The sequence below is a fragment of the Canis aureus genome, chromosome 28 (genome assembly GCF_053574225.1).
Source record: "Canis aureus isolate CA01 chromosome 28, VMU_Caureus_v.1.0, whole genome shotgun sequence".
Lineage (NCBI taxonomy): Eukaryota > Metazoa > Chordata > Mammalia > Carnivora > Canidae > Canis > Canis aureus.
The window spans coordinates 9,331,304-9,344,662 of record NC_135638.1 but is presented as its reverse complement, the minus strand read 5'-3'; the positions used below and the strand labels follow the sequence as shown (position 1 = coordinate 9,344,662).

Here is a 13,359-nt window from a genome sequence, read left to right as displayed (position 1 = left end):
CCATATCAGGCTCCCTGCATGGAGCCTGCTTCTCCCTCTGCCTGTCTCTCTCTCTCTCTCTCTTTCTCTCTCTCTCTCATGAATAAATAAATAAAATCTTAAAAAGATAAAATAAATTACTAAAAACAATGGCCCACTCGTTGCAGTTTAAGATTTCTTTGAGAACCCCCCCCCCCCCCCCTTAGGATGTATAGTCCGAATACTACATTTCAAAGTAACTTAAGGTAGTTTCCCATTTGGTTACTACCAACTGCATAATCAGGTTTATTGCTTTCACTTATTTTTGTTTAGTTTTGTTTATTATGTGTAAAGAAAGCATTTACATAGCTCTGGAGTAAAGTTGTTAAATCGAGGTACATTTGAAGGGATCTGGCCATTCTAATAGGTATGTAGTGGTATCTTATGGTTGTTTTGTTCTTTTCTGATAACGTATGATGTTGAACAGCTTTTCATATGCTTATTTGCTCTCCATAATATTTTTTTGGTGAGGTGTCTATTAAGGTCTTCGGACCATTTTTTAAAAATCAGGTTTTTGGAGTGTGCCTGAGTGCCTCCCTCAGATGAGCTTCTGCCTTCAGCTCAGGTCATGGTCCCAGAGTCTTGGGATCAAGCCCCACATTGGGCTCCCTGCTCAGTGAGGTTTCTGGTTCTCCTTCTCCCTCCCCTTGCTCATGTTCTCTCTCATTTGGCTCTCTCAAAATCTTTTTAAAAAATCAGATGGTTTTCTTACTGTTGAGTCTTAAGAGTTCTGTGTATATTTGGGGTACTAGTTCTTTATCATATGTCTTTTGCATATATTTTCTCCCAGTCTATGATATGTCTTCATATTCTCTTGACATTGTCTTTTGCAGTGCAGAAATTTTTAACATTAATGAAGTACAATTTATCAGTTTTCTTTCATGGATCGTGCCTTTGGTGTTGTATTTTTAAAAGCATTGCTATAACCAAGGTCATTTAGGTTTTCTCACCTTCTCTGAGTTTTATAGTTTTGTGTTTTACACTTAGGTCTGTGATAATTTTGAGTTATTTCTTGTGAAGGACTTTGGGTTTGTGCTTAAATTAATTTTTTTGCATGTGGGTGTCCAGTTGTATGGCACCATTTGTTGAAAAGATTTTAACCACTGTGATTTTAACTACCATGCAGTACTGCTTTCCCCTTCTTCTAGTGTTTTGAAAGACCTGCATATTTTGAGGAAATGACTCTTTAATTTGGAATGAGGAATCTTGGTTGGGGGATTTTTTGGGAAGGAGGTGTCTGTGCCTTCTATGTTACTTCAGTGGTGTTGAACTTAGAGCAGTTTGAAACAGAGAAGGATGGGAGTGAATTTTGCCAAAACCTCGATTGTAACACTTGACGTAGAACACTGAATACTCTTTGTTTTATGTTGCCAATCCTTAAATACAGTATTTTCCTTTGAGCCTCTCTTGCTATTCTTCAGATACTAATTGAAGACTCTAGGGTACCTGAGTAGCTCAGTCAGTTAAACATCTGACTCTGATTACAGCTCAGGTCTAGATCTCAGGGTCATGAGATCTATCAAGTTCTGCGTCAGGCTCCATGCTGGGCCTGGGGCCTACTTAAGATTTTTTTTTCTCTCTCTCTCCCCTACACTCTCTCTTTCTCTTTTTTCTCTCAAAAAAAAAAATTTTTTACTTGAAGACTTTACTGTATTTCAAATACTTCTGCAGCATTTATCACTTCATATTTCAGTGATTTTTTTCATGTGACTATTAATGTTACTATTCTTTCATAGTAGAATAGAAGCCTACATTAGCTTACATTCATATCCTTAACATGTGATAGAGGTATGACATGGAGGGGGCAGGGCAGGGCATTCCCCTTTCTCAGACCCATAGTATTCATAGGTAATACAGGATAGAGGTGATCTTGATAAGTTATTATTACTGCTTAGTAGTCAGTACTTTGCCCTGAAAATTTGTATTCCTCATTTGAATTAGTAGTTGCAAAAATTATTTAAAATTAATTGTTTAGCCTAAATTAAACAGATTTTCCTCCAAATCAGGTAGATTTTATATAAAATTAATTTTCTGTGAAGGGTTATTATGATGAACTTCTTAAATGACTTTTTGAGATTTTTTTTTTTATTTGAAAAAGCAAATACTTCCCCTTTTATTGGAGACCAACTTTCTTGGTAAAGCATTTTTTAAAAATTGCCAAAGTTTATATAATTTTCAATAGGCAAGTATGAAACACTACCTGGCAGAGAGGTTAATAGGTATGTTGAATCTGAAAATACTTACCTTTCTCTTGACGTTTGATGCAGTTCGGTATTAAATTGAAATGATTGGCAAAGATGTGAAGAAATTGGAACCCTTTTACCCTGCTGGTGGGAATGTAAAATGGTACAGCCACTTTGGAAAACAGTCTGGCATTATTCAACAGAGTTCTCATATGACCCAACAGTTCCACTCCTAGCTATACTATAGGCCAAGGGAAATGAAAACATATGTACACAAAAACTTTGTGCAAAAATGTTTGTGGCAGTATTATTCACAATAGACAAAAGATAGAAACAACCCAGATCTCTATCAACTGATGAATCGGTAAATAGAAAGAATACCCATATAGTGGAAAATTACTTGTTAGTAAAAGGAATGAAGTACTCTGATACATGCTACAATATAACATGGATGAAGCTTGAAAGCATGGTAATTGAAAGGAGCCAGTCACAAAAGGCCATATGTTTTATAAATCCATTTCTGTGAAACATCCAGAATAAGCAAATCTACAGACGGGGGTAATTAGTAGTTACCTAGGGCTGAGGTGGGGAGGCACTAGGAGGAAATATGGTGACTGTTTGTGTGGGGTTTCTTTTTGGGGTGATGAATATGTTTTTAATGTTGCTTATGGTGATGGTTGCACAACTCTGAATATATTAAAACCACTGAATTGTACAGATTAAATGGGTAAATTATATGGTATGTGAATTGTTTTTCAGTTAAATTGTTAAAAATTCAAATGGTTCTCAGGCATTATCAATGGTCCTTTTGTATTATTTCTCCATTTCCAATAAAGAGAGTTAGAGTGCCTAAGAAGCACAGTTCCATTTTTATTGATTTATTACTACAAAGTGCTACTTTTTGTCCATATATATTCACTAGTGATTATCATGTTTCTGTTAGTTTCTAGTGCCAAACTAAAAAGAAAAAAGAACTGGTTTGGAACGGCAATATATACAGAAGTAGTTGTAGATGGAGAAATTAAGAAAACAGCAAAATCCAGTAGTTCTTCCAATCCAAAATGGGATGAACAGATAACCGTGTAAGTACCTTGTATAGAGAATGCAGAATTTTCAAAAGGGGGAGTATGTTCTTAGGATGTTTTTATATTTGTTCTGTTGTTGTAGAATAATTTCAAAGTTAAGTAGTATCATTTTCCAGTGTGACTAGACAATTTTAAATAAGAAAATATTTTTGGTTAATCTCATTTTCTTTAGAGGAAAAGCATAATAATTCTTGCTTTTTGCTTTATTAACTGAACTATTCCATACAGCCATATTTTCTGTTATTGTCTAATGAAAATTAATAGGGCAGAAAATCACTGTTAATTTTGTCATATCTGAAACATAATGTTACAAATTTGTATAGAATAAAATTATTAAAAATAACACCATCAGTTGTCTTAAATATTTAGGGATTTGTTCATATAGAAGTATTTGTGTTACTGTGAAATCTCAACAAGATGCTTCATCTATTGCTGGTGTTTGGTTTGGTAATTACAAAAATTCTTATCTAGTTATTGAAGTCCTAATGTACTTGAAAGTAAATAATAGTTTTTATTTATAATTCATTTTACTGTTCCATACAATATTTTTTTTCTCAAACTCAATTCATGGCTTTTTAAAAATTATTGAAGTAAATGTCTACTCTATCTATATTTTTGTTATAATTTTACCCTTACAGAAATGTGACCCCACAGACTACATTGGAATTTCGAGTTTGGAGTCATTATACTTTAAAAGCAGATGCTTTATTAGGAAGAGCAACAATAGATCTGAAACAAGCTCTGTTAATGCACAATAGAAAATGTAAGTTTTTGTTCTAATCTTTGTTTCTTTAAAAATTTATTTTAGATATGTTTCAGGGACACCTGTGTGGCTCAGTGTTTAAGCGTTTGCCTTTGGCTCCAGTCGTGGTCCTGGGGTCCTGGGATGGAGTCCTGCATCAGGCTCCCCAGAGGGAGCCTGTTTCTCCGTCTGCCTATGTCTCTGTCTCTCCCTCTCTGTCTTTCATGAATAAATAAATAAGTAATTGGGGAGAAAAGTAGATGCCTTTCAAAGTATCCTGAAGTACAGAAGCAAAAAATAGTTTTGTATTTACAAAAGAGAACTTTAGTTTTTGCCTATGATTGCTTTTAAGTTTGTGGTGCCGTATGAAATAGGAAATATTTACTCTGGCCTTTCTCCTTCTTAACAGATTTACAAAATGATCTCAGTCATCCTTTTATCAGTGATCATCAGTGATTTGTTATTTATTATATACTTTAAAACTTGAAAAAATGATCATAATCTAAGACTACTTTGAAATTTGGTTGATAATTTGTACAAAATTCTATTTTAAACTTTTCTCATTATATAACTAGTTTATTATAGAAAATACAGAGAGTATACAAAATTACAGAGGAATATAAAGTACCTGTAATTCTACTATCCAAGAATAACCACTCCAATAACTTGGTCTCTTGTCTTTTTCCTTTTCATAAACATTTTTTTTCTTTGCATCTACTGATTTATCCCCTGCTTTTTTCATTTAACAAGTTTTTTGTTTTTTGTTTTAAGATTTTATTTATTTGAGAGACACTTGAGTGGCTCAGTGGTTGAGTGTCTGTTTTTGGCTCAGGGTGTGATTTCTGAGGCGCAGGATTGAGTCCCATATTGGGCTCCCTGCATGGAGCCTGCTTCTCTTTCTGCCTGTGTCTCTGCCTCTCCTCCTCTGTGTCTCTCATGAATAAATAAATACAATCTTTTTTAAAAAAAAGCATTTTATTTATTTGAGAGAAGAGAGAGTGAGTGAGCAGGGGAGAGGGAAAAGCAGATCCTCCCGCTGAGCAGGGAGCCTGACATGGGCTTGATCCCAGGACCCTGGGATTTTGACCTGAGCTAACGGCAGATACTTAACTGACTGAGGCACCTGGGTGCCCCTCATTTAACAATTTAATATGAATAGGTTTCCATGATACTCCATTTTTCTAGCCTGGGTAACATGGTTTAAGCTTCAATTATTTGTAAATCTACTATCATTGTATACAAAAATTGAGGAGTATACCTATGTTTATAATTCTGGAATGAGAGTTCGTTGCTGTTAGCAAGTTCTCAAAATATTGTGTGATCCAAAGAAGATTAAAAGCCACAGTTCTAGTTTATGATTGAACTAGTCTCATGTTATTTGACATTTAGGAAGTTTCACTAAAACCAGTGCCCCTGCTCAAATATGCAAATCTTTCTGTTCATCTTATTCTTCGAAATTTTCTCATTCCTAAGAGATATTCTGAGTCACAGGTTAAAATGCTAATGTTTTAAATAATTTGGTTTTTCTGAGGGTTTTTTTCTGTTTTTAACAAAAATCCACTTGTAACTTAAAAATCTGTTTTTGATGTAGTTTTTGGACATAAGGAGTTAATGGGTCAAGAAAATGTAAAAGCCATACTAACTGTAATGTATACAGATTTTTTTTAAAAAATGTTCTTTTGAAGCAGTTAAAGTTTAATTCTCTGCTATGCCATCATAGCTTCTGTTCATGCAGTTCATCTTGGTTATAGAAATAAGGTCTTGTAAGCATATAATACCTTTCCTGGTCTGGTGGTGGTTGGATTTGTACTTTTTTCTTGGCTTTATAGCATTATTGGTGTAAAGAGTAATACGTCAGTTAACTTCTGTTATTTCAGAATTAAAGGTTTGGTTTAACCAATTTATATCCTATTTCTGCACTGGACTTAAACATTTGCATGGGACCTCTTTTATGTGTGTGTGTGTGTATAGCAGTATAGTTGACATACAATATTACATTAGTTTCAGGTGTACAATGTAGTATTTTAACAACTCTATACATTATACTGTACTCACCACAAGCGTAGCTACCATCTGTCACCATACAATGCTAATACAGTACCACTGACTATATTCCCTATGCTGTACTTTTTTGCCAGTGACTTATTCATTCCATAACTGGGAGCATGTACCTCCCACTCTCCTTCACTCATTTTTGCTCAGCCCCCCCACCAACAGCCATCAATTTGTTCTCCATATCTATGGGTCTGTTTCTTCTTTTTTTTGTTTTGTTTTGTTTTTTAGATTCCACATGTAAATGAAATCATATGGTGTTTCTTTCTTTTACTTGTTTCACTTAGCATACGACCCTCTAGACTATCCATGTTGTCACAGATAGCAAGATCTCATTCTTTTTTATGGCTGAGTAATATTCTGTTGTATATATACCACATTTTCTTTGTCTATTCATCTACTGATGGACACAGGTTGTTTCTATATCTTGGCTGTTGCAACTAATACTACAATAAACATAGGGGTGCATATATCTTTTTGAGTTAGTGTGTTTTCATTTTCTTTGGGTAAATGCCCAGTCATAGTATTACTGGATATCATATGGTAACTCTGTTTTTAAATTTCGTGATGAAACTTCATATTGTTTTCCACAGCAGCTGCATCAATTTATATTCCCACAGCAATACACAAGGGTTCCTTTTTTTACCAAATCCTTGGAACACTTGTTATTTCTTGTTATTGTGTTAAAGCCATTTTGACAGGTCTAAGGAGATATCTCATTGTGGTTTTGCTTTGTATTTCCCTAACGATTAGTGATATTAAGCATCTTTATATGTGTGTGTTGGCTATCTGTACATTTTCTTTGGAAAAATGTCTGTTTAGGTCGTCTGGCCATTTTAAATTAGATTATTTGTTTTTTTAGGTGTTAAGTTGTGTAAGTTTTTAATATATTCTGGATATCAATCCCTCACTGAATATATCATTTGCAAATATCTTCTCCCAGTTAGTAGATTGTTTTGTTGATTATTTCTTAGCTGTGCAAAAGCTTTTTATTTTGGTGTACTCCCAATAGTTTACTTTTGCTTTTATTTCTCTTGCCTAAAAAGACCTTTCTAAAAAAATATTGCTAAGGCCAGTGTCAGAGCAATTACTGTAACCTATGTTTTCTTCTGGGAGTTTAATGGTCTCACGTCTCACATGTGGGTCTTTAATTCATTTTGAGTTTATTTTTGTGTGTGGTATAATAAAGTGGTTCAGTTTCATTCTTATGCATATAGTTGTCCAGCTTTTCCAGCACTTTTTTTTTTAAGATTTTATATATTTATTCATGAGAGGCAGAGACAGGCAGAGGGAGAAGCAGGCTCCATGCAGGGAGCCCAATGTGGGACTTGATCTCAGGACTCTAGGATCACACCCTGAGCTGAAGGTAGATGCTTTAACAGCTGAGCCACCCAGGTGTTCCATCCAGCACTATTATTAAAGAGACTGTCTTTTCTTTTGTATATTCTTGTCTCCTTGGTCATAGATTAATTGACCATATAAGCATGGGTTTATTTGTGGGCTTCCTGTTCTGTTCCATTGGTCTATATGTCTATTTTTGTGCCAGAGCCATACTGCTATGATTATTATAGTGTTGTAGTATATCTTGAAGTCTGTGATTGTGATACCTTTGAGCTTTGTTCTTTTTCAAAATTGCTTTACCTATTTGGGATTCCATACAGATTCTGTGGTTCTATACAAATTTTAAGGCTGTTTGTTTTAGTTCTGTGAAAATACTATTGATATTTTGATAGGGATTACATTAAATCTGTAGATTGCTTTGGGTAGTAGGGACATTTTAACAGTATTAATTTTTTCAATCCCTGAGCATGGTTTGTCTTTCCATTTGTGTCATCTTCAATTCTTTCATCAATGTTTTATGGTTTTCACATGATCAGTCTTTTTTACTTCCTGGTTAAGTTTATTCCTGGTTATTTTATTCTTTTTGGTGCAACTGTAAATGGAATTGTTTTCCAGATATTTCTTTCTGCTACTTCTTTATTAGTGTATAGAAATGCAACAGATTTCTGTATATTAATTTTGTATCCTTCAACTTTATTGCATTAATTTATTCTGGTAGTTTTTTGGTGGAGTCCTTAGTTTTGTGTGTAGTATCATATCATTTGCAGCCTGATGCAGGACTCAGTCTTAGGACCCTGGGATCACGACCTGAGCCACCCAAGCGTCCCAGCACCTCTTTTTTAGTACACATACTTATTTCTCATAACTGAACCCAGAGATAGTAAGTGCTAACAGTTTGATGAATTTTGTTTGTATATTAGTGTAACTATTGGGACTTTATTCAGTTTTATATACTGCTTGGCTTTCTTAATGTTATCTTATGTGCATTTCCCTGTATCTTTCAGTGGTATTATTTGCAAGCTAACTTAGTAATTTCGTATTTTATCACATACTATAATTTATTTAACCATGCTTCTGTCATTGCTATCTAGATTGTTTCCTATTTTGTTATATTAGAATATATTGAACCTTCATATAAAGATTCTAGTTATCTTCCCTACAAAGATTGTGCCAAAATAATTTTGTAAGAATGTCAATATTCTTTGAAAGAAAACTTATAAATTGTATAAACTTGAAATTATCTCTTATAATTTAATTGAGCCGAATAGAGGAAAAATAAAATTTTGTAAACAGTCCTACATTTCTGAAGTTGATGGCTTCAGAAATGCTAGTAGTAGCATCCTATACACTCTAGGCAGTCCATATTTTGTTTTGAATAATTGAAAGTTACATTAGTTTGCCAGGGCTGCCATACCCAGATACCAAAGACTGAGTGCCTTAAACAACAGAAATGTACTTTTTTTTTTTTTTTTTTTTTTTTGCAATTCTGGCAGCTAGAAGGCTGAAATCAAGGTATTAACTGAGTTGGTGTCTTCAGAGAACTCTTCTCTTTTTGGCGTGTAGATGGTCATGTATTTTCACATGGTCTTCCCTCTATGCATGTGTCTGTATCAAAATTTTCCTCCTCTTAAAAGGACATCAGTCATTATTGATGAGAGGCACCCTAGAAACCTCATTTTAAATTAAATACCTTTTTAAAGATGCTATTCCCAAATAGAGTCACTTTCTAAGGTACCAGGGGTTAGGACTTAAACATTGGAATGGGAGAGTGGGGGATATAACTCAGCCTATAACAGAAGATAAGTAACTTAATTTTTAAAGTTAAAGCTTGTGAATCATAGTACTTTAAAGGTAAAAGAATGACTATTTATTAAATAACTTTTAATGTAAGTGGCTTGCTCAAGAACAGAAGTAATTGCAGAGTTTTGACTAGAACACTGGTTTTCTGATCCTTAGCTTTTAATTTTAATTAGAACAATAGAAAGTTAATGTAGTTCTAGACAGCCTTGTAGAATTTAAAAATACACTTATAATTGATTAAATTATTTGGTGCTTTTGATTTAGCCTATTGCCGTGGCACTTGGACATTGTCCCTCTTCAAATTTATGAGGCTAATTTCTTCCTGTACTCAAGGCCCTGACATTTTCTTCTCATAAATTCATGTTTTTACTATCCTTTCTCCTGATATATTTGAGGTAAGGGTGTAGGCATAATTCGTTTGAATAGATATTTCTCCCAGTTTTGAAGATATTTACTTCGTTAGCCTTCAAGGTGTCATGTGAGTTGTTGCAGCATTAAATAAAACCCACAACTAAACCAACATAAAATCATCTGTTTTCCGAAAAAAAAATCCAACAGCAGCCTACTGGGAAATTCTTTCATTTCTTCACATTTAAATCCCAGCAAGCCTTCTAGTCCTTAACCTTCATTTTTCTCTTGTCATAGCCTAGTTGGATAATGTCCAAAGCTTTTACTCATGCAATCCTCTAATATATTTTCTCAGATCTTATGTAGATTTAAGCCCTCATTTACACTCCACCCTTTAGTTATGTCTTCAGATCACTTGAATGCCATTCTAAATTGTGGAAGTTGTTTAATTGGCTCTGCAGAGATACGTGGTATATCATCAGCCTAGGATACTGATATCTGAGATTCTTTCTCTCAATCCCACTATTTCTTAAACTGCAAAGGAAAAATCCCTCTATTATTAAAGATAAAGTCTGATACTAGTTAAAATGGAAAGGACAAACTTTAATCAATAATATACTATTGCAATAAGGAAGAGGATTCAGCTTGATCTGAACTCAACTTCTATTGGTATAGAGGTGGGTGGGTGTGGGTGGAAGCTAAGTCAGGGAAGTGAAAAATTAAAGGGTTGATTGGAATAAATGTGAGTAGGCAAGTTTTTTTCTTGCTAGTTAGAATTCTGTTCTCCCATATAGACTGTGTCCTAGGCCTTGTCTTTCCTGATGATTACGTTTCAGAGGAGTGGCTTTCAGGTCCTTAATAAATACACTCCTGAGTTACAGGAGATAACATATACACTTGACCCTTTCCAACACAGGCTTGGACAATGCGGATCCACATATGTGTGGATTTTTTACACTACAATATAAATAAATTTTCTCTTCCTTATGGTTTTCTTAATAATACTTTTCTTTTTTCTAGCTTAATTTATTAAAAGATAGAGTATATAATACATATAGCATTTTAAATATGTGTTCACTGACTGTTATCAGTAAGGTTTCTGGTTATCAGTTAGGCTATTAATTAAATTGGGGGGGTCAAAAGTTAGAGGGGGATTTTTAGTTCCACTGGGAGTCAGTGCCCCTGAACCCTGCATTGTTCAAGGATTGACTGTACGTGTCAAAGGGACAGAGGAAGGATTCTCACCATTTTAAGCCTTTTTTAAGTAGGTGCTCCAAGATGGAGTAGTCAGGGGCCTCTCATGGGTATAGCCTGGAACAAACATTGAATTTTTTAGCAACCCTGAATTTTCTCAGGCAGGCACTTTAAGTGGGGCTCTAGTTATCCTTGAGTTGTTACAACTCTGTTAATGTATGTTCAGGTTTTTTTAATGTGAGGGGAGGAGGTGGTGGATGAGGTCTTTGTGCTGAGTGTTTATAGATATATAGGTGAGGGTTGAGGCCTAGTCAAGAAAATGGCTCAGAAGAGCTTGAGTTTGTTTAAGGAAAAAATCTTTGTTACCATTGTTGGGTGAAGAGTGTTTAAGAGTAGTGTAGCTAGTCTCACATCAGAGTGTATATAGAACTTCATTTTGTATTTCAGTTTTGAAATTGACAGGGCTACTTTAAATACCCGAGAGAGAAGTCCGATGGCTGCCAGTCAAACACTGGGGACTACCCTGGGTTTTTTTATGGTGTTAGTAGAATTGAGAACTTAGCTTTTATCAAGGAAAGCATTTTGAAATCCATTAAGTTCACTTTAAATTGAATTATGTCCCAAGTGATTTACAGTAAGCAGATAATTTGAAAATTATCTCTCTACATCTAATGGTAGGGAAACACAGCAGAGAAATATGTCATTTATGACAGAGGACAGAGCCTAAGTCAAATTTTATTTTATTTAAAAATTTGCTTTAGTCTTACTTAACTGATTTGTTTAATTTGCTAAGACTTAAGTTCTCTTTTCACTTAGTATCAGCACAGTCTAAGATATGTTAAAACCAAGCTTTTGAATAAATAGTATTCTCATATCCAGTTATATAAATGCATTTCTATTCTTCAGAAAGATTTTTAGGATTGAGATTACTAGGTCAGAGAGAATGAGCAGTTTGAAGCCTCCAGCTATGCATAGCTGTCTCATTGCCTTCCTGAAATGTGACTAATTTGTACACACAGTGAAGCATATGAATGCCCATTTATAAATATTTGTCATACTAATAGATTTTTAAAATAGATTGTTTTTGTCAGAGCATTTCTTTAATAATTAAAAAAGTTGTATTTATTGATCATCTATATTTTATCATTTGTGGTGGTTCTTTTGTTTTGTTTTTTAAGATTTTATTTATTTATTTGAAAGAGCACAGGCAGAAGAAGAGGGAGAGGATGAAGCAGACTCCCTCTGAACAGGGGGCTCGATGTGGAGCTTGATCCCAGGATCCTGGGATCATGACCTGAGCTGAAAACAGATGCTTAATTGACTGAGCCACTCAAGTGCCCCCATTTGTGATTGTCCTATATTCTTTGTACCTTTTTTTTTTTATTGGTTTTCCCTTGTTTTCTCACTGATTTATAGGAGCTCTTTTTTCTCAATTAATCATTGGCCACTTTTTTTTAATTTGATTGATAGGCATTTAATATTTTCTTCTATCATTAAGGTTTATCCATCTTCCATTTTTTAGACTCAGAGTGTTTTTCGATCCCTGTATTTCAGTTATCTTCCTACACAATTATTACTTTATTTTTAATTTCTTTTATAAATTCTTATTAATTTTGTTACATGTTAGGAAATGGGCACTTTGTGAGTTATTGCATATTGACTCGTAGTGTGATATAACTGAAAGACTTGGCATTTAAAACACCCAGTTATAGCACTGTCATGGTTTGTAACCCAGTATACTTGTTTTGTTTCTAAAATTCTGTTATAAAAAAAATAATAATAAAATAAAAAAATAAAATAAAATAAAATTCTGTTATAATCATACCTATGTTGGCCAACCTCAAAAACTACCCCAGGCATTCCTACCTTCTGGTGTTTGCACCCTGTGTGGTCCCTGCCACATTGAATCAGAGATGGCCTGTGACAGAATATGATAGAAGTAATGGTATCGGACCTCCAAGACTTCCAAGACTTGATCATAAAAGACATTTCAGCTTTTGCCTTAGTCTCTTGGATTATGTACTCACAAGTCACCATAGCGAAGACTCAAGAAGCCCTGTAGAAACACCTAAATGGAGAGGAGGTGAGGCCTCCTCTCAGCTCTCAGCACCAGCTTATTAGCTGTGTCTATGATCCACCATTTAAGTGGATTTTCTAGCCCCTCCCAAATTTCTGGCTCATAGAAACTGAGCAGTAATAAATGATTATTGTTATTTTTAATGACTAAACTTTAGAAAAGTTTGTTACTTAGCAATAGATAATACAGTGTGCAAGCAACTTTTAAAAATGGCTTCAGAATATGATTGATTTAAACCTAAATATGTGAAACACCATAAAAAACAAGATTTCTGAAGATCTTTTGTTTTCTTTTCGGACAGAGTATGTTTTCAACAAATCAGTGATAGAAGGATAAATTATCTAGTCATATACCTAGCCTTTCAGAGTCTCAGATTGTTCCTTTGCCCTCTTAGAACTAAGAAAGAAGTCTAGAAAGAAAAATCAGATTCTGCCTTAAAAGTTTCCTAAAGACAGTCCTATCTTAATAATTTATTTTAGACAGTAATTAAGCACCTACCTTCAGTCAGATACTGAGGAT

At 34.3% G+C, this 13,359-nt stretch overlaps 1 protein-coding gene and 1 long non-coding RNA gene across 7 annotated transcripts in view; one reads left to right on the top strand and one right to left on the bottom strand.

Moving 5' to 3' along the window:
* Window positions 1-13,359, top strand: part of WWP1 (WW domain containing E3 ubiquitin protein ligase 1) — a 117,207-nt gene that overhangs the window by 31,284 nt on the left and 72,564 nt on the right. For all 6 annotated transcript variants that reach the window (XM_077876357.1, XM_077876356.1, XM_077876359.1 and 3 more), the window contains 2 exons: window positions 3,145-3,283; window positions 3,925-4,049. In XM_077876357.1, coding sequence (XP_077732483.1) covers window positions 3,145-3,283; window positions 3,925-4,049 — 264 coding nt within the window. The remainder of the gene's footprint in view (window positions 1-3,144; window positions 3,284-3,924; window positions 4,050-13,359) is intronic.
* Window positions 1-13,359, bottom strand: part of LOC144300388 (uncharacterized) — a 30,648-nt gene that overhangs the window by 9,959 nt on the left and 7,330 nt on the right. The window lies entirely within an intron of this gene.